The sequence below is a fragment of the Kogia breviceps genome, chromosome 2 (assembly GCF_026419965.1).
Source record: "Kogia breviceps isolate mKogBre1 chromosome 2, mKogBre1 haplotype 1, whole genome shotgun sequence".
NCBI classification, from domain to species: Eukaryota; Metazoa; Chordata; class Mammalia; order Artiodactyla; family Physeteridae; genus Kogia; species Kogia breviceps.
Genome location: NC_081311.1, coordinates 82,893,977 through 82,915,338, shown reverse-complemented (window position 1 = coordinate 82,915,338; position 21,362 = coordinate 82,893,977). Strand labels below are relative to the sequence as shown.

At 45.4% G+C, this 21,362-nt stretch overlaps 1 protein-coding gene across 3 annotated transcripts in view; it reads left to right on the top strand.

The window, feature by feature from the left end:
* The window catches only part of DISC1 (DISC1 scaffold protein), a 348,316-nt gene that overhangs the window by 84,103 nt on the left and 242,851 nt on the right, over positions 1-21,362 (top strand). For all 3 annotated transcript variants that reach the window (XR_010839017.1, XM_059052842.2, XM_067025721.1), the window contains exon 4: positions 14,099-14,246. Coding sequence is in view for 2 of the 3 variants with exons in the window: in XM_059052842.2 (XP_058908825.2) it covers positions 14,099-14,246 (148 nt within the window). In the remaining variant the exon portion in view is untranslated. The remainder of the gene's footprint in view (positions 1-14,098; positions 14,247-21,362) is intronic.

Sequence of the window (21,362 nt, the reverse complement as noted above, 5' to 3'; positions counted from 1 at the left end):
TTTGAATCGAAGGTCACGGTTTTATTTGTTGGAATATATGCCGTTTTACCTCGATCCCTTTATGCCTCTCAGAGAACTTAAGCTGTTCATGTTGCCAAGTCATCAGCCAGAGATCAATTTAGTAGAATCCTCTTGGCACCGAGCATCACACCAGTGTGTTCCATTTGTCCACTGTCGAAAGGGACAGACACATCAATGTGATTTGCATTATACTTTTAAAATAATGACAGCGGTTGATCAACTGTGCACTCCTAATATCCCGGATTCCATTAGAGATGAATATGTTTGAAGATGTTCTACAAAAGAACAATTAAGTCTGAAAAGATTACAGGTTGCAGCGATTACTATTAAAAGGGTTGAGGGAGCCTGTGGTGTCTGAGTGCTGACAAGCAGATGTGTCCAGCTAATTTTGTCTGAAAACACCAGCAGAGCAAATTACTCGTGAGAAATCTGTTCATAGGAACTAACTGAATACCATGTCCAGTGTGATACTGAAAATGGAGTGTAACCCAAACCAATGGAGAAGGAGAATGAATAGACATTTGAACTTTTCTCATTTGTATGATTGCTAAAAATAACCTCAGTGCCAATAGAAGGTTCGGAGGACTGAGAGGCATGTGAACTATTAAATGGTCCCAAGCCCTTTAACAGAGGTGGAGAAAGATAAAGGAGCCCATGAAGCAGAGGCTTAAAAGTGGCCACTTGGATTTGCAATAGTGTCATTCGATAGGAGGCCCAAGAATCAATGGCCGAATCCTTCAGCTGCGCTGTTGCTTTCCAGAAATGTCCTACAGCCTTGTCGGTGTGGTCAGTCTGCTATAAAGCATTGCTCTTTGCATACCAATAAACTTCAATTTCAGTACACAGAGGTGTTCCATTTATCAGCCGTGCACCTAGATTGCTGAGTGAGTTAGTAATTGCCGAAATGATTGCGCCATTTTGGTAATGACCGATCATATATCTAAATTCAATTAAATTGAAGGACATGGCATAAAAATTGTTTCACGTAGGAGGATCTGCCATTACATTTTTTTTCTTTTTGCGATACGGGGGCCTCTCACTGCTGTGGCCTCTCCCGTTGTGGAGCAGAGACTCTGGACGCGCAGGCTCAGCGGCCACGGCTCACGAGCCCAGCCGCTCCGCGGCATGTGGGATCTTCCCGGACTGGGGCACGAACCCGTGTCCCCTGCATCGGCAGATGGACTCGCAACCACTGCGCCACCAGGGAAGCCCTGCCATTACATTTTAAACAAGGGTTTCTCTTTCACAGTTTATACATTTTTAAATGGCTGAAAAAAATAATCACACCCAGCTGTGTTTACTTCATAATTCATGCTAATTGACTCCAGGTAGGAACCCTGCTTGCTGTTGCCTGAATGAACCAGCTGATAATTGTCTTTTATTTCTAAAATTGGAATTTTTTAATCTATCAAAATTCGTTTTTATTAGTTAATTAATTAATTGAAGTATAGTTGGTTTACAATGTTGTGTTAGTTTCAGGTGCACAGCAAAGTGATTCAGTTATGTGTGTGTGTGTGTGTGTGTGTGTGTGTGTGTCTATATCTACACACACACATATATAAAATATTCATTTCCAGATTCTTTTCCCTTATAGGTTATTACAAAATATTGAGTATAGTTCGTTGAGATATACCATAGGTCCTTGTTAAGGAACACATTTTAAATGTAAAAACATAAAAAGGTTTAAAGTAATACCATGAAAAGAGATATATCATCCTAATGCTAATCCAAACAAAGCTGGACTCGTTTCTTTTAGGCAGCATATAACTGAATCTTGGTTTTCTACCCAATCTGATTGTCTCTACCTTTTAACTGGGGTATTTAGATGATTTTATATAAAAGAGGAATTTTAAGCAATACATGATCATTGTAAAAACATCTGGACAGTTCAGAAATATAAATAAAAAATCACCTTTATTTGAGATAGCCACTGTTAATATTTTGGGGTGTGTGTTTTCTTAAATAATTAATTATTTTATTTTTGGCTGCGTTGGGTCTCCGTTGCTGCGCGCGGGCTTTCTCTGGTTGCGGTGATGGGGGGCTACTCTTCATTGCAGTGCGCGGGCTTCTCATTGCTGTGGCTTCTCTTGTTGTGGAGCATGGACTCTAGGTGCGTGGGCTTCAGTAGTTGTGGCACGCGGGCTCAGTAGTTGTGGTGCACGGGCTTAGTTGCCCTGCGGCATGTGGGATCTTCCTGGACCAGGGCTCGAACCTGTGTCCCTTGCACTGGCAGGTGGATTCTTAACCACTGCGCCACCAGGGAAGCCCTGGGGTGTGTTCTTTTGAACTTTTTTCATTGTGCTGCTAAGTGGCTTTTCCTCCCTTGTCCTCTTTTGGGTTCTCTACTTTGCAGCTATTTGGAAATGAATGTTCCTCCATCTTGTAAGTGCTTTCAACTCATGTCTCCCAGTAAACAGCTGGAGAGCTGGATGGGTCTCTCTTCCTAATATATTCAGTAGGGTGAGGCAGTGGCGGCAGGGCTGGTGGTGATGGTGGGAGTGGAAGTGGTGATAACAGTGGTGTAGGAAGTGGTTGGACTGCTGGGGGGCCCCTTCCGTGGCTCTTAGAAATACACGGAAAACTGAGCTGCCAGTGGAAATTCAGCCTCCGCAGATTCTGAACGATGAACACAGAGCACACAGATGCAGTGATAGTTTTCCACGGCATCTCTGAAAACATACTTTAGAGATGATTTTTTTATAGTTCTGAAAATCTGAGGCTTTTATTAAAAGTGACCAAAATTCAGCTGGTCAGTTACTTCCCTAGGACATTTGGTGAAAGAATCATTTTCTTATGAATTTATTTTTATTTTTTTTTGCGGTACGCGGGCCTCTCCCCGCTGTGGCCTCTCCCGTTGCGGAGCACAGGCTCCAGACGCACAGGCTCAGCGGCCATGGCTCACGGGCCCAGCCGCTCCGCGGCACGTGGGATCTTCCCGGACCGGGGCATGAACCCGCGTCCCCTGCATCGGCACGCGGGCTCTCAACCACTGCGCCACCAGGGAAGCCCCGTGAATTTAGTTTTAAGAGTTGAGGCAAAGAGTATTTTGGAGGGACCCATAACCACGCCTTCTTTTGAAAACCTCACGATCCTGAGGAAGTCTGTATGTTTTCTGATGTGTCTGAATACTGCTACTTGAAGCCAACTGGCAGCATTTGTGTGCACAGCCTTCACACACACTCACTCACACACAGTGCTTGCTAGGCTTATGACACATCTAAGACCTTGGGGAAGAACCTGGAAGTTTCATTACTTTTGTTATTTTGATCACTGACAATTCATTTTGCCTGGTAGAGTCTTACTGAGGAAGAACAGATCCTTCACACCCAGTATTCTATGGAAATACTTCAGAGTGAATCAACACATATGTACTAAGAACAAGGTGATGGGCTAAGTGCTGAGTGGGCAAGTATCACGGTTAAATTATTGCTTGTCTCCTGAAATTTTTGTATCTCTCCCAAATGTTTGTTTTTCCTCTTATACCACAACCGCAGTGATTTCTTAGTCTTCTTTCCACACATTGGTGAGCTTAAAATATAACATTTCTGGCAATCCTCTTTGGGATACACTGAAAAGCTCTGTGACCCAGGTAGACCAAGCTTACCCTAAGCAGTTTAGCATTAAGAATTGGAGGAAATCAAATCTCCGTTTTTAATGCAGAAATCAAAGAGCAGTATAAGTAACCAGTAGGCTTTAAAAAAATAGAATACTTTTCTAAATACTAAACAGCTCAAGATTTTACAGCTGATTTGATAAGCAGTGAAATTGAGAAAAAAAGGGCTTCCCTGGTGGCGCAGGCCATAAAAAAATAGAATACTTTTCTAAATACTAAACAGCTCAAGATTTTACAGCTGATTTGATAAGCAGTGAAATTGAGGGAAAAAAAGGGCTTCCCTGGTGGCGCAGGCCAAAATTCTTTTAGTTCCTCGCAGGTTTTTTTTTTTTTTTTGTGGTACGCGGACCTCTCACTGCTGCGGGCCTCAGGCTCCCGGCGCGCAGGCTCAGCGGCCATGGTTCACGGGCCCAGCCGCTTCGCGGCATGTGGGATCTTCCCGGACCGGGGCACGAACCCATGTCCCTTGCATCCGCAGGCGGATTCTCAACCACTGCGCCACCAGGGAAGCTCCCTCCCAGGTTTTTAAAAAACCATATTTATATCTTACAATACAGATCCTATGTGCATATAATTTTGTATCCTGTTTTTCTCTTGAAATATTAAAATACTCCCTCACAGTTTTTCTAATTGTTTTTTGACTTGCTACATACCATTCTTTATGAGTGGCTATACCATAGTTTATTTAACCATTCCCCTAGAATTGTATCTGAGGCTCTTTTCACCATTGCCAGTTTGTTTGTTTGTTTTGGCTTCTGACGGCTTTCTGTGAGAAAGGTGGGTCAGGTGAAAGATGTGTTGATAGTTTGCATTTGCATAACACATCCGGGTGTGTATTTCAGCTTATGGTGTGCAGTGTAGGGTGTAATCGTCCTTGTAGAACACAGTGTGAAACACACAGGTTTTGGAGTCAGACAGACCTTGGCTTTATTTCTGAATGCACATAGCGGTGCGACTAACCCAGAAAAATCTCTTAAACTTTCCATGAGCCTCAGTGTTTCAATCTGCAAAATAGGAACAACCGTATTTCCCTCACGAGGTCATTGTGAGGATAACATGATTGATAGATAGCAAGGTAGAATGGTTGTTATTTTTCGGTGTCTGCAGTGCTCTTCATACAAATGTAGACATTCATTTATTTATTCAGCCTTTACCCAGCACCGATTGTGTGCCTAGCGCTGAACTGGTTATTGGCAGAGTTGACTAAGGCTCAGCCCTGCCCAGTGGATGCCAATCTCCAGGGAGCCAGACAAATGAATAGACAGACAGCATCCCTGTGTGATGGGGAAACTATAGGAGCAGGCATGGTGTCAGGCGTGGCTCCTGGGAAGTATAATAGAAAAACCCCAGGGTTTGGCACCAGAAGAGTCAAGGTTCAGATTCTGACTTACTCATTCTGAGGCCTTGCACTCATTACTGAAATTCTCTGCATTTTAGGTTCTGCATTTGTATTCCTACTCTACAAGTTTCTGTGAAGCTCAGAAATAATGTATATATGGTGCCAGACATGTAGTAGATGCTCAAAAATGATTATTATGCCTGAAGGCTTTAGTGCCCCAACAGTGGCTGATTTTTATGATAATGAGTCTAGCAAATTCCAACACACTGAAATGTCAGGGGCTGGCTTGGATTAGTCTGAAATACATTTTATCACAGTCTTTTTCTTCCTATTAAATTTATTTATTTTATCTTTGGCTGCGTTAGGTCTCCGTTGCTGTGTGTGGACTTTTCTCCAGTTGTGTCAGTCGGGGGCTACTCTTCGTTGTGGTGCGCGAGCTTCTCATTGCGGTGGCTTTTCTTGTTGCGAAGCACAGGCTCTAGGTGCGCGGGCTCCAGGAGTTGCGGCACACGGGCTCAGTAGTTGTGGCACGTGGGCTCAGTAGTTGTGGCTCGCGGGCTCTAGAGCGCAGGCTCAGTAGTTGTGGCACACGGGCTTAGTTGCTCCGCGGCACGTGGGATCTTCCCGGACCAGGGCTCGAACCTGTGGCCCCTGCGTCAGCAGGTGGATTCTCAACCCTGTGCCACCAGGGAAGCCCTTTCATCACAGTCTTGTTCTCTGTAAACGGGTCATCTCACACGATGTGTGTGGTCATGTGGAATTGTTACAATATTCTGCTCTCAATGAATAGCATTTCTTATGTACAAACCAAGGGAAAATGACTTAGGAAGACATTGACTACTTCTTAACTTTAAAGGGCCTCCTTAGAATGTAGAATGGCTGCACCGCCAAGAAAGTGGTTTACACCATATATTCTGTCATCCCACAGACAGAACAAGGCAGCAGGAATTGAATCTGTGTAGCAGGATGTCTTTATGTGTGAAGATTTCTTGCTGCTCTGTAAATGCCTATTTGCTTATTTATTCACAGATGTAGAAAGTGCTTTTCTTTCATTCTGTTTCCATACTGTCGCCCAAGTAACAGGCACTTAGGACTGAGGTGCCAGTGAATAACAGATGAGCACTGCGCCTAAATTAAACATTAATAAGTATGCTGTAGCAGCATCAAGAAATGCATTTGCTTGATCCAAAATGGAATGAGAGGTTGGTTAGCATTTTCTTTGCTGAGGTCCTACAAATAAAGTGTGTTAGAATCATAAAGTAAATTTACAGTATCATTAAGAGCATATTATTCAATGCATCATTTTGCTTAGCCCTTGGTAATGTCTTTCATGGTTCACTTTGTTTTTACTATTCAGCGTTGTTTACAAATGTGACCCAAATTCTAAATTGTTGGTGTTCTCTCAGTCAGACGGTTAGTCAGCCGCATTTATTCAGCACCTGCTATGTGCAGCATTCTCTACAATTCTGGCTTTCAATCTCGAGCTGCAAACTGAAATCAGATGAACACTGTCTGCAGAAATCTTGCAGACGTTTACAAGAAGGAAAAGCCAGAGACAGTGAAGTTATGTTTCCTCAAACCACTGGCCAAATAGCAAGATGGGAGAGACTTTCTTAGAGAAACAGCAGGATTCACACAAACGACGTGAAGTCACAAATACAGCATTTAGTTGTGCTGTAGTTAGCTATCTATAATTTTTAAAAAGAATTTATTTTGAAATAATTTTCCACTTACAGAGAAGTTGAAAGTACGGTACAAAGAACTCGCATATCTCCCTCACTCTGGTTCCGCAGCTGGGTGCACGTATCGCTAGTCTTTTTGACTGCTGGAAAGTGAGCTTCGGACGTGATGCCCCATCAGCTCTGCGTACCTCATGATGTACTTCCCCAAACGAAGACACTCTCACACCCCCACCCTGCAGCCCTCCCAGTTGAGGAATCGGCACTGACCCATCGCTGCCATCTGGCCCTCAGACCCCATTCACACGTCACCGGCGATCCCAACGTTGTGCTTTTCTCCCTCCTGGATCAGGAAGACACATTGCGTGTGGTTTTCATGTTCCTTTAGTCTCCTCCTATTTAGAACCATTCTTCAGTACTCAGGCCTTGTGTCCTTGAGAGTTTCGAGGCGTGCAGACCTCACATTTTGTCGGCCGACCTTCAGCCTGGGTCCACTGACGTTTCCTCGTGACTGGATTCAGGTCATGCAGCCCTGACAGGGACGTGATGGAAATGATACCGTGTACTTCTTGGTGCATCTTATCAGATGTCACACTTGGTAGACCTGTCCCGCTGCTGCTGGTGTTAACCTTGACCATCTGGTTATGCTTGTGGCTTCCAGGCTTCTCAGCACGAGGTTACCATTTGTCCTCTGGGCACTGATTAGATGCTAAGATTACACTGCCACCCTGCACCTCACCAAAGCTCCATTCCTTTTTAGCAGTTGGAGATCTGTTGGCGTGGATGCACTGGGTTCCTGTTCTATTTGCTGGGTTGTACTTCATTAACAGCATTAGTTATTTCATTCTTGAATTATCCCAGATTTGGCCTATGGGAGCCCCTTCGAAGTGGCTCTTATGTTCACGTGACATGTCCCCATCAGTCTTTAGCTTGTCTTAACTTTTTTGGTACAACAAGATATTCCAGACTCATCTTGAGCTGACCCTGCCTCAGGCCTAGGATCAGCCATTCCTCCAAGGGACTCCGATGCCTTTCGTGGTGTTTAGAAATCAGGATTGGTGCACTCTGTGTGCTTACTGCTGCTGGGCTGTCGTTGCGTCTAGGCTTTCTCAGTGGATAAAGGTAGAAAATATATGTAAACACACACACTTACATCTATAACTATTTCCATAGCTGTCTGTGAGTATCTGTATTAAAAACTAGCAGTTCATAGCAGATCTTCTAATTCAAATACAACACTCCTAAGTTCTTTCTGCCCTAACCCCTTTCCATAATTGTAAGTATATCCTCCAGTACTAATAAAACTGGCTCTCTTTATCCTCCATGCATTTACTTACTTGTTCTCTCAATTTATTTATGTCTCCGTGTGACCTGTCTCCCCCCTGCCTGGCTGTCCCCTCTACCTGCTGCCTCTTGCCCTCTGTGTGCTCCAGCCTCAGGCATTGGTGGGCACGTTACCGTGTCGGCCACCACAGGCCTCTGTGTGGCTTGCTGGGGCCCTTGCCCCCGGCATCCTAGGTGCTGGCAGGCATAACTGTGTGCTCCTTCACATCCCCCCTCTACTAGTGGGGCAGCTCTCTCCCAACACCTCGGCACGGGAAGACAAGACAAGGCCTGTTTGTAATTTTCAGCCTTGTCCCAGGTTACTGAGTCCAGGACTATGTCTTGTTCATCTTTGCAACCCTATAGCCTAATAATGTTGAGTTACCAGAATATTTGTTAATTGCATGAACACATGAAATAACGAATAAGCATAGCATTTAGAAAGTGAAAAATACTACAGTATTTTCAATCATTTTCAAACACTCCTCCGTCTTTAGAAGAACCATTTTCCCACACCATCTATATTAATGGATAAAAGGGGCCACTCTAGTTGAAGCTTCCCCCTTCCCCTTTGAAGCATACAATGGACTGAATGTTTGTGTCCTCCAAACTCATATGTTGAAACCCCAATCCCAAAGTGATGGTATTAGGAGGTTGGGCCCTTGGGGTGATCAGGTCATAAGGATGGAGCCCTCATGAATGGGATTAGTGCCCTTGTAAGAAGAGGCCAGCTTGCTCTCTTTCTGCCATGTGAGGACACAGTGAGAAGTCTGCCATCTGCAGCCCAGGAAAGGGCCCTCGCCAGAACCTGACATGGCCACCCTGATCTCAGACTTCTAGCCTCAGAACTGTGAGAAATCAGTGTTTGTTGTTGAGCTGCCTAATCTGTGATGCTTTGTTACAGTAGCCAAAGCTCAGACATCGCCAGTACATCTCTTTGCTGTTTAATGACAATCATGATTTCATTAAACCCCTTGTGAAGATGTTATTCCCATTTAACGGATGAAGCTCTGGGACTTTAATGGGGGAAGTGATCTGTCAGATACTACGTACTCCATCGGTGTCGAAGCCAATGATAGAATTCAGGTGCCCTGATTTTTTTTTTATGCACTAAAACTGTCTTTATTGAGGTAAAACATGTAATAAGGTGCATAAATCTTTATTGTACACTGTAAATCTCCAAGAATTTTAATGTGTATATGCACTATGTAACCACCACCCAGATCAGGATGTAGCGTATTTCCAACACCCAGTGAGATTCCCTCATTTCCATTTCCCAGACAATACCTTTACCTCCCATGCCCATGATAAACATTATTCTGACCTCACCATAGTTTGGTTTTTTGCCTGTTTTTGAGCTTTATGTAAATGGAATCGTACAGCGTGTGTATGAGAGTCACCCATATTGTTGTATGTAGCAGTAGTCCGTCCATTTTTTATTGCTATGTAGTTTTCCATTGTATAACCATATTGTAGTTTATTTATCTGTGGTCCTTTTAGTAAGACATTTGAGTTATTTTGAGTTTCAAGCTGTTGTAAATAAAGTTTTGACTGTTATCACATGTCTTGTTTGGTGGATGTCTTTTGGATATATTCCTAGGAGTGGAATTACAGGATCACAGTATATATTTAGTGTATATTAGTAGATACTGCCAAACTATTTCCCCAAATGGTTATACCAGCTTGATGCCCTGATTCTTAGCATTGTGATTCCGTGTTCTTTCCAACCTTGTTTCGCCACTGCATCACTCTGGGGCAGAAGAGAGCCAGGCTGGGCAAGCATGCTTGTGGTCCTGAACGCCAGGCACGGACGTTGGGCTTCGGTCCTGGAGGCCAGGCAGTTCCTCCAGGATTCTGAGAACACCTCGGGATAACGTGTGACAGTCTCTGCATTCCTGTGTCCATTCTCTTGCTCGTGAGCTGCTCACACCCGCGTGTCTGGAGGTGGCGCCCTGTGAATGATGCGCAGAGATGATGGGGGGCTCAGGGTGCGAGGTCCCGGGTGGGAAGTAACTGAGCCACAGAAGTGGTGGAACTTGGGCTGGACTGGACGCAGAGCAAATGCAGAAGGTGTGAGTGTGGGGAAGCTACAGGGAGGATCACCAGGACCTGGAAACTTAGGAAGAAGCCAAGTCAGAGAATATGCACAGCTGCAGGCCCGGATGATGGGCCCAGATGGCCCCTTTGGAAGGAGCAGTGAAATATTGCGAGGTAGGCAGTGGATTTTTGATTTGATGAGTATTATGCTTTTTTTTATTCATCCAGCTGCTAATGAAAAGAATGGAAAGTGACTTGTGAAAATACACAAAACGATAGACGCTATGAGGGCATCCACACTTGAGTTTAGTTGGACACGTTTTTGTGCACAGCCCCTCTGAGCCAGGTGGTGTCCTTGGGGCAGATCACAAGATGTGACAAGCACGGTGACGGTTCTTTGCTCATGGTCCCAGGAGGCCTTGAACTAGTGGAGACAAGGTGAGGTACCTCATGCGAGGAGTCTGGGTGTCTTGGGGAGCCTGCCTGGAGGGTGGGGTAGGGCCTGGAAGGTGCCCCGTGGAGGGGATGCTGAGACCCTGAGGATGAGTAGGACTTGCCTGGGCTGGTGGGGGAAGGATGTTTTGGTGGGAGGGAACAGCAGATCTCCCCACCCGCCCCCAGCTCATGGTGACTTCATCCTTCTGGCTGCTCAGGGCAAAAACACTGGAGTCACTCTTGACTTAGTCTTCTCTCGTCCCCTGTGTCCCATCTGTGGAAGGACATCCGGAATCTGCGCATACCCCACTTTCACCTCTAAGTGGACCACTATCAGGTCTGGTTAGGGAACTGCAAAAACCTTGTGACCGGGCTCCAGACTTCTGCCCTTTGTGGTCTCCTCTCAACAGAGCATCCAGGTTTCCTGCTAAATGTGAGTGGATCACGTCACCACACTGCTCAAACCCTCCAGTGGCTCCCGACTCCCCCAAAGTAAATGCCGAAGTCCTTACAGTGGCCTATGGGCCTGCTGATGAAGCCCGTGACATAGCCTCTCTCTCCTCGTCTCCTGCTCCTCCGTCTCTCCTCGGTTTGTCACCTCAGGGCCTTTGCCCTGGCTGGGAGCGCTCTCTGCCTGGAGTATCTAATTAGTGAATAGGTGTGTAATTTTTCCCCACTGGTCTAAAATGAATTTATTATTAGAAGGAGAAATGATGACGATATTCAAGATAATTCAGATGATGGGCCATCAGGCTCAAAATCAAATGAACCATGCCAAGAAAGAACATAACGTTGATCATCTTACTATTAAACATCAACTATCACCTTATGTGACTGCTGGCATTTTTTTCCCTCTTATTTTTTAAAAATTAAAGTATAGTTGCTGTACAATATTGTATAAGTTATAGGTGTAAAATATAATGGTTCACAATTTTTAAAGGGTATGTTCCATTTATACATATAGCCAATATTTATATGAAATATTTCATGTAAATATTGGCTGTATTCCAGTAGGGGTGGAATTTGGGGCAACCAGTAGAATGTACCCCAATGTCAACCCAAGATGATGCTGGCATGTGAAGTGGAGGTCCCAGTAGTGATAGCCATTTGGGAGGATGGAGTGGGTGATAAGTTAGAAATTAGAGACAATGGTAAGCTATAAAGTCAGTGATGACCATCCTAGTGCACTTTTTCTTCTTTTAAAAGTTTTATTTTACATTATGGTTGATTTACAATGTTGTGTTAGTTTCAGGTGTACAGCAAAGTGATTCATTTATACGTAGTTACATATCTATTCTTTTTCAGATTCTTTTCCCATATAGGTTATTACAGAATATTGAGTAGAGTTCCCTGTGCTCTACAGTATGTCCTTGTTGATTATCCCTTTGATACATAGTTGTGTGTATACGTTAATCTCAAACTCCTAATTCATCCCTCCCCACCACGTTTCCACTTTGGTGACCATAAGTTTGTTCTTGAAGTCCCTGAGTCTGCTTCTGTCTTGTAAATAAGTTCATTTGTGTCATTTTTTTAAAGATTCCACATGTAAGTCATATCATAGGGTATTTGTCTTTCTGTTTCTGACTTACTTCACTTAGTATGATAATCTCTAGGCCCATCCATGTTGCTACAAATGGCATTATTTCATTCTTTTTTATGGCTGAGTAACATTCCATTGTACATATGGACCACATCTTCTTTTATCCATTCTTCTGTCGATGGACGTTTAGGTTGCTTCCATGTCTTGGCTATTGTAAATAGCGCTGCACTGAACACTGAGGTGCATGTATCTTTTCGAATTACGGTTTTCTCTGGATATATGCCCAGGAGTGGGATTGCTGGGTCGTATGGTAGTTCTATTTGTAGTTTTTTAAGGAACCTTCATACTGTTCTCTGTAGTGGCTGTATCAGTTTACATTCCCACCAGCAGTGTAGCAGTGTTCCTTTTTCTCCTCCACACCCTCTCCAGCATTTATTGTTTGTAGAACTTTTCGATGATGGCCATTCTGACTGGTGTGGAGTGATCTAGTGCACTTTTAAAAATCATAAAATAGAAATAACTTAAGATATCCACACTTCTGCAGATGAATGACAGCATAGAACATACCTAATCACAGTTGTTTCCTGGGATAATTCATATTTTCCTTTGCCATTCATTGTGAATGTGATTTTTAGCAGTCAATTTCCCATTTCCAGTGTTTGCTTTTGCTGGATCAGCTTGTGTTCTCTGCGGACTTTTCTCCTGGCCGTGGGAGGGTGCAGTTTACAATGCAGTGGCCAGCAGAGGGACGCCAGCCTGGGTTTCTGACTTTCTTGTGGACACATGAAGGCCAGGACTTGCTGGCACTACTAATAATAGCCGATCCTTTTGGACATGTGCTATAGGTGCCAGGCCTGGTGCTAAATGCTTTGTGTGGATTATCTCATTTAATCCTCAGAAGATCTTATGATGTGCAGACTATTATGAGGCCTGTTTCTGCAGATTAGGAAATTGAAACTTAGAAAGGTTAAGTCACTTGAAGGTCAGACAGCTAGAAATGTCAGAGTTGAGGTGCAAACTCAGTTTTCTCCTAATCCCTATGTAATAGTATCTTAATGCATCTTTACCACTGCATCAGGACTGCATCAGTATGTTATTTTAAAGCATATAAGGTAAGAACTTGCTCGCTTTGCACCGAAGTTTTGATTTTATACAGCAAGAAACAAGGAAATAACTGAATAATAAAGTAAATAAATTAATTAAAAAATGTAAAAGTTAATTAAAATAAAATAAAATATTTTAAAAGTATGAAGCTTGGTGTTAGAGAACGGGGTCAGGTACCTTTCGGCGTTATCTTAGAAGACCTATCAGGCCAGACGCCACCGTGTGTTGTAAGTGTAGCATCTGAATTCGCTCCGCTGTCTCTTTGAAGAAGGTGGCACAGACTGAGAGCCCTGGCAGTAGCTGTCACTTGGTCTTGCACAGGAAGTAGACGACCCTTTCTGGTATTGCTAGAATGAATCCTTGGCAAATTCTCTGAGCAGGTTTCTGGCTACTGGTCACAAGGCATACAGCAAATTGACGGGGAGGTCTTGCGGTTGACATTCCCCAGAGGCTCAGGGTTGCTGCACACGACACCTGAGCGTGCTTCCCCTCCACCCAAGCTGAAGCAGGTCTCCGGCCAGCTGTAGCATGACAGTTGAACATCACTTCTGTGACTTCAGTAACTGTGACTGATTCTCTGTTGATGGACAGTTTCTAAGGAAACATTCTCAAAGATCAACATTTGGGCACTGATAGTTTTCAACTGGTTATATACAGACTCATCAAAATTAGCAGGTTTTCTCCCAAATAGCCATCATGGTTTTAAAAATAATTAGTATGATGTATCCTCCTGTGTGATGGTCATAATGATAATCATCATATAAATACATAGACTGTAACCTCCGATAGTTAGAAGAATGAAAGCTAAGGGGGCTGCGTTTTCAATAAAAAGACGGAAGATTCTTAAACGCATGAACCAAGAGATGAAAGTGCTGACCTAGAAACAGGTGACCTTTGTATTATGTCATTAAGGTGACCGTTGGCTGGGGGTGGAGCCCAGGGACACTGGGTTGTCTATTTTGAGTTTTATGGTGCTTTATTCCCCTCTCATCATTTTTGTTTTCCAGCTGAGATGATCCAACAAAGATTAGAGGCCCTGGAGAAAGAGAGAAGCAGCCTGCACTTTCAGCTCCCTTCACAGCACCCGGCGCTCAGTGGCTTCCTGGGCCACCTGAGGGCACAGGCCCAGGCCAGCCTGCACCGGGCGGCCCAGAGGTACGTACTCTCCCCTGGGGGCCCACTTCCCTCTCCCCGCTCCTGAGTGGTGAAGAGCCCGGGAGACCTTTCGCTGCGTTTTCCCGGGAAGCACCCTTTCTGCTGGTTGGACAGGTGAGGGCTCCTTCCAGAGGCAGGGACCGGGGTGGGTCACACATCCTAGGAAGCCCTTCTGCTAAGTGCCAGCAGGGCCCGTCGACAAGCACAGGCACGGCTGGGTGTTAAGCTCCCCCGGGAAGCCCACCCCCTGAGAAGGTGGAGGTGGATTTCCTCTTGCCAAGGGCAGCTGGGTCTTCTGTCATCCTGTAAGATCCACAGATGGTCCCCTCTGACCGAGGGGTGAAAGCACATCCTCCTCCTGACTCTTCCTCCAGAGCATCTTCTGCTCTTTCGGCTACCCAAGGGGCTCCCAGGACCGGGGCTAGATGGAAGGCAGAAACTCTTTCGGTGGCGCTCAATCCTGGCTGCACATTTGAATCACCTGGAGAGTTTTTAAATGTCCAGCTTCTTCCCCAGACCAGCTAAGTCAGGCTGTCAGGGGCCGGGTCCCAGGTGCTGGCCTGTTGGAGAAGTGTGAACCATGGTTCTCCTCTGTCTGCTGGTGGCCTTTCTCCTTGGGTAAAGGCTTGAGGGGGAAGGGGTAGTGATGAATGCAGTCAGCCTAATCAGAGTGCAGGTCTGCTTCTGCTTGGCTGTAAACACGGCCACAGCCATTACACTTTACTTCCAGCTTCCAATTGGCTCTGACAATCACAGGCCTGTCCGGCCTAGTCCTCATTTTACATTCAGTTGATCTTGGCAGCTCCCTAGAACCCGTCTTGAAAGTGAGGCTGGTTATTTTCTCACGTGCCTGTCCTGCAGTTTTGCGGGAAGCATGTAGCGGAGTACCTGGTACCTGGTAGGTGCTTCCTTATAAATCTTGGTTGAGTGAACTTTTACATGATTCTCTTAAAGAACAGGTGAATCTCACATCCCATGTTTCTATTCTTTTTTCATTTGACACTGAAGTATCACCTTGTTTCCTGTCCCCTTCTCACACAGGCCCTTCCCAACTTGACGTTCTACTTAATTCTTTCTTTTCTTTTGATCTTTGGGGGTGTTTCTGGTCCTCCACCCCAGTCTTGGGCCGTTTTTAGCATCTGCCAGTGTATTGTGTTTCTATTAATTTAACAGACACTTGCGAAACACTCTTACTTGCGTAAGAGTCCCTAAGTGCTTTAAGAAGTAACTCATTTAAAAAAAATTTTTATTGTGATAAAATAGACATAACATAAAATTGACTATTTCAACCATTTGTAAGTGTACAGTTCGGTGGCATTAAGTACATTCACACCGTGTGCAGCCGTCACCACCAACCATCTCCAGAACTTTTCCATCTTCCAAAACTGAAACTCTGTCCCCGTTAAACACTAACTCCCTACTCTCCTACATCGTCGGTGGGAATATAAATTGGTGCGGCCACTATGGAAAACGGTATGGAGGTTCCTTAAAAAACTGAAAATAGAGCAATGGTATGATTGTGCAGTCCCACTCCTGGACGAGTATCCAGAGAAAACGCTAATTCGAAAAGATATGTGCCCCCTCTATGTTCACAGCAGCACTAGTTACAGTAGCCCAGACATGGAAGCAACCTAAGTGTCCATCGACAAATGAATGGATAGAGAAGGTGTGGTACATATATACAGTGGAATATTACTCGGCCATAAAAAAGAACGACATAATGCCATTTGCAGCAACATGGATGGGCCTAGAGATGATCATACTAAGTGAAGTAAGTCAGGCAAAGGCAGAGAAAGACAAACACCATATGATAACAGTTCTATGTGGAATCTAAAATATCATACAGTCGATCGTATTTCCAAAACAGAAACAGACTCACAGACATAGAAAACAAACTTACGATTACCAAAGGGGGAAAGAGGGGGGAGAGGGATAAATGAGGAGTTTGGGATTAGCAGGTACACACTACTATATATAGAATAGCTAAACAGCAAGGTCCTACTGTACAGCACAGGGAACTGTATTCAATATCTTGTAATAAGCTATGATGGAAAGAATATGAGGAAGGATATATATATATATATATATTTTAATGTATCTGAATCACTTTGCTGTACACCAGAAACTAACACAGCATTGTAAATCAACTATACTTCAATTTAAAAAACCCCATTAACTCCCTTGTCCCCCCTTCCCAACCCCTGGCAACCACCATTTCTACTTTCTGTCTCTATGAATTTGACTAGTCTGTGCAGCTCACATAAGTGGGATCATACGGTATTTGTCCTTTAGTGACTGGCTTATTTCACTGAGGCAAGGTTCGTCTGTGTTGTGACGTGTCAGAATTTCCTTCCTTTTGAAGGCTGAATCATGTTCCATTGTATTATGTACCACATTTTGCTTATGTATTCTTCTTTTGATGAATGAGAAGTAATTCATTGAATCCTCGAGACAATTCCAGGGGGTTGTAGATTTTGTATATTGATATATGTATCTCTGTGGAGATTACATCATCGTCTACATCCCCATCTGTATTTAGAGGTGAGGAAACGAGGCCCAGGAAGGCTTCAGGGACTTGTGCAGGCCCCCGGTGGGTGGGTATCGAGCCTGGGCAAAAACCTCGCGTCTGGCTTGAGTCCCAGTTTGGAGCTAGCTTCCCACGCTATCTCTCTGAGTCCGAGCTGGCACCTGCTCTCCAATGATCATCTCTTTAGCTACACATGATGTAGTTGGAGAGGGATGCTTTGTTATGGTCTCGGCTGAGCGTCTCACAGAGCACGGTGAACTAAAGTAAAGGTGATGTCCTGCTTTCTCGCTCAGGTTACACCCCCTGCCCTTTCTCATATTTGACTGCGACCCGTAAAGACAGCATGTTCATGTCGCTCAACCGAATATGTTCCCCACGGAAGTATATTATTAATCATTTATGAAGCCCGTATAAACCCGTGGCGTACCTTGTTCACCCTGTCTCCTTTCCTCACAGGAGTTACCTGGATGCTGTTTTTAGTTCCCATTCACTTTTTGAGCCCACTGGGCTCTGATTTCTATCTTGGCCGCTACCAACTTTGGTAATGATTTTCTAGTTGCTCAATTTCAAAGACATCTTAAAATGCTTCTGTGCATTGTCATGGCACCGTCTAGAACTTTAGATCAATCGGATTTATCCCTGAAACTCTCTCACCTGGGCCTTCTCAAATCCCTCTTTCCTGCTCTTGCTGCCCTGCGGGCCATTCCTTTCCATCTCTGAAGAGCTCCTGTTTCTCTCCCCGACCCCTTCATATTGATGCTCCTCTGTCTTCTGTTTTTCTCCATCCTCTCCTCCCACTTTATATACTCTCTCTGGGGGATCTCAGATACTCCTGTGCTTCAGGTACCACTAATGTACTAATTTCCCTCAAATTTCTTTTTCTTTTTTAAAAATTATTTTGGCCACGCCATGCAGCATGTGGGATCTTAGTTCCCTGACCAGTGATCGAACCCGGGCCCCCTGCACTGGCAGCAGAGTCTTAACCACTGGACCGCCAGGGAAGTTCCTAATTTCCTTCAAATTTCTATCCCTACCCCTGGTCTCTCTCTAAAATTCCAGCCCACAACTCAGCTTTCTTTTGAACAACTCCCTGAGCTTTACTAAGTGTACTACCTTTTTACCTTAAAAGTTTACTGTTGTTGTATTCTTTTTTGTTTTGTTTCACGGTACGCGGGCCTCTCACTGTTGTGGCCTCTCGCGTTGCGGAGCACAGGCTCCGGACGCGCAGGCTCAGCGGCCATGGCTCACGGGCCCAGCCACTCCGCGGCACGTGGGATCTTCCCGGACCGGGGCACGAACCCGTGTCCCCTGCATCAGCAGGCGGACTCTCAACCACTGAGCCACCAGGGAAGCCCGTGTTGTTGTATTCTTGCCTTTACTAAACTGACTATCTTTTAAAACTATCTAGTTATTAAATTTACTCTCTTTCTCCCCAGTCAGTCCCTGCTCCTGGATCCCCAGTCTCAGTGACTTATGCCGCCATCTACCCAGTGACCCAAGTAAGAGCTCTGGTTCAGCCTCTGCTCCTCCCCTTAGGCCTTACTCCCCAGTCTAACTGGGGACCAAGTCCTATGGACTCCGCTGTCTTTTACTGCATTCCTGCACCCTTTGCTTATCCTCATGTCAGTGCTTCCATTCTGATTTAATAATTGTGATCTGGATTCTTGCAGCGGTCTCCTGGCTGGTGTTCCTGATCTCAATATTACTCCCTCTTATTCATCTTCCGTGATGCCTCAGGTGGAAACGTCGTGTCATGCACAGTGGCCCTCATTGTTCTTGGGATAAGGTCTGTGCTGCTTAGTGTGACATTCACAGCTTTTCCAGTGCAGTTCTTGCCTAGCTTTCCAGCAGCCGGAATTTCACTAGGCGTCACCAGCCCCTGCAGTTGACACACGCCGAAGTGGTAGAAGTTGTCACCTAACTGTTGCTCATTCTTCACGACTCAGCTCAGCTCCCATCCTTGTGAAGCCTTGCCCGTGTCAGTCACAGCATCTACCCCTTGAATTACTGGAGCACCTTGAATGACCTCACCCCTGCCTTGGCTCTTAAATTAATCTGTTTTCTTGAATATCTGTCTACTCTGACAGACTGTGAGCTCCTTGAGGACAAGACTGTGTTGTATTTATCTTTTTATTCCTAGACACTAGAGCAGTGGCTGACCTATGATAAGTATTCCATAAATATTCACTGAATGAATGAATGTGATACATATGTGTATCTACATGTAGGTTCACCAAGATGCATGTGTATAGAGGGGGAGAGAGGAAGAACCTTCACTCTAACATGGTTCAGTTGCCCTGGAGAAAACACTCCTTCAGCCTTGCTTTTGACACACCCCGCAAGGAGGAGGTTCAGTATCTTTTAAAAAAAAATTAATCAATTAATTAATTCATTTATTTATTTTTGGCTGCGTTGGGTCTTCGTTGCTGTGCGCAGGCTTTCCCTAGTTGCAGTGAGCGGGGGCTACTCTTTGTTGCGGTGCGCAGGCTTCTCATTGCGGTGGCTTCTCTTGTTGCGGAGCACGGGCTCTAGAGTGTGCAGGCTTCAGTAGTTGTGGCGCATGGGCTCAGTAGTTGTGGCTCGTGTGCTCTAGAGTGGAGGCTCAGTAGTTGTGGCATACGGGCTTGGTTGCTCTGCGGCATGTGGGATCTTCCGGGACCAGGGCTCAAGCCCGTGTCCCCTGCATTGGCAGGCGGATTCTTAACCACTGTGCCACCAGGGAAGTCCCCACAGTATCTTGAAGAACCTCTGATTGGAGCTCCAGGAAACCTGGATTTGGTCCTGTCTCTTACACTACCCGGCTCTATGTGACCTGACGTAGTTTCCTACCTTCTCCACACTTCACTCCCCTCATGAGAAAAGGAGGGGGTCGAATCAGATCGCTCTTTTCCACACTTCAGTTATTTAAGCATTATCTTGGCTTTTCTTGTGCCAAAGCCATCTGTCCCATTATTAACACAGAGAACAATGACTCAAAATCAGTTCCTTTCTTACGCTTTTCTACTGCGCTTTAACATAATTACATAGTCATTTATAATTTAAAAAATCGTCTCTCACTGTGCTGACTGCCCATCCAGCCTGTGACATCAGCAGGATTATCTGGACTCGCAGGTTTCCCCCGAACCAGGGGCTTTGCCTGTAGTTCTCACAGTGGCCACCAGGGGGACGGGGTGTCTGGCCCGAGCTCAGACAGCCAGAGCCTGGATGGGAAGATTTCTCCCAGGCCAGGGGCTTTCCGAGTCCCGGGAGAAACAGAATGCTTTCCAATGATGGTGCTTTTCCTGTAGAAATAAAAAAGTTGCATTGGCATGGCACATTTTCAATACTAATTCATAACAACACAAATAAGTACCTCTTCACCTTGTTGGGATCAAGGGTTTCCTAGAGGATCTAATGAAAGCTATAGATTTCTTCCATCACAAAACCACGTATGTACAAACATACGGACAACTGCATGCAAACACTTGCATGCAGATCTTCTGAGCTTATTGATTCCCTCTCTAGGGGGCCTTTGGCTCTCAAGTTACGAAAACTTGGTTTAGAATAACGTCTGAGGAAATGTAAACACCCAACTACAATCAGGTCCTTCATTTTTAATTTTCACTGTCATTTTGTTCATAATAATCCCTGTTTAATTCATCGTTCTAAAAAGCACTGTTTAATTCTCTGTGTGTCACCCTGAATCATACTGGATTTGTCCAGGTCCTTCCAGCAGCCCAGGGAGTGTTAGCTGTCACCCCAGGGGTTAACTGGGCTCCTCTAAAGCAGATCACTGGTACTCAAATGGTTTGGTATCCGTCTGTCTCTGTCTTTGGTACCGCACTGCTCTGTAACATAACTGGGTCATTGGGGTGTCTCTACCCAGCAGGGTACAAAGGCATCGTGGTTTGTCTGTTCTCTGGTCTGCTGTGCTCTGTTGAACACATTTCCCCCATTTCTCTATGGTATCTTGGGCCGAAAATACAGATGTCTGGGGCATTTTCAGTTACTGATGCTCACCCAGTGAGTCTAGTTTGAAGCATCATTCATACGTCCAGTTCAACTCTTTCCCTGTCCAGTGTTTGTAACCCTCTCCTTGTGGACCATCTCTGCCCGCCGGCCAACAGAGGTGCTGATACCCCCGTGAATACATGCTGACACATCCCCTCTCTTGTGGGACGCGGGTGCGGGATCCCCAGAGGCCACCGCAGCGCCTCCCTGATCCTGACGTGAACACCCCATGGGGGCAACCACTGTTTTTCACGTGTCACCCAACCTCTTTCTCTGGGTCTCCTTGGCCAGTGGGCACCCTTGTTGGGAGGATCCCTTCTGTTGGGTTCCCTTGATTCACAGGAAGCTCACGTATCTTTGCCACACCGAGCGGAGGGCGTGTGGGTCGGCCGGTTCAGGCCCTCTGCCCCGCTGTGGCTCTCCCGTCCCTTCATCTCTGCTCGACGGGCGGCGGTGCGTCACAGAGTCGGCGTGTGGGTGGGGATTGCTGCAGAGACCTGATGCGCCCCGCGTCCCAGCCCCTTGGCCTCCCTCTGATTCCCTCTCCAGCTGTGGACGCTTTTGTGCCCACTGACAGCTTTGCACCCGACAGGCTTCTC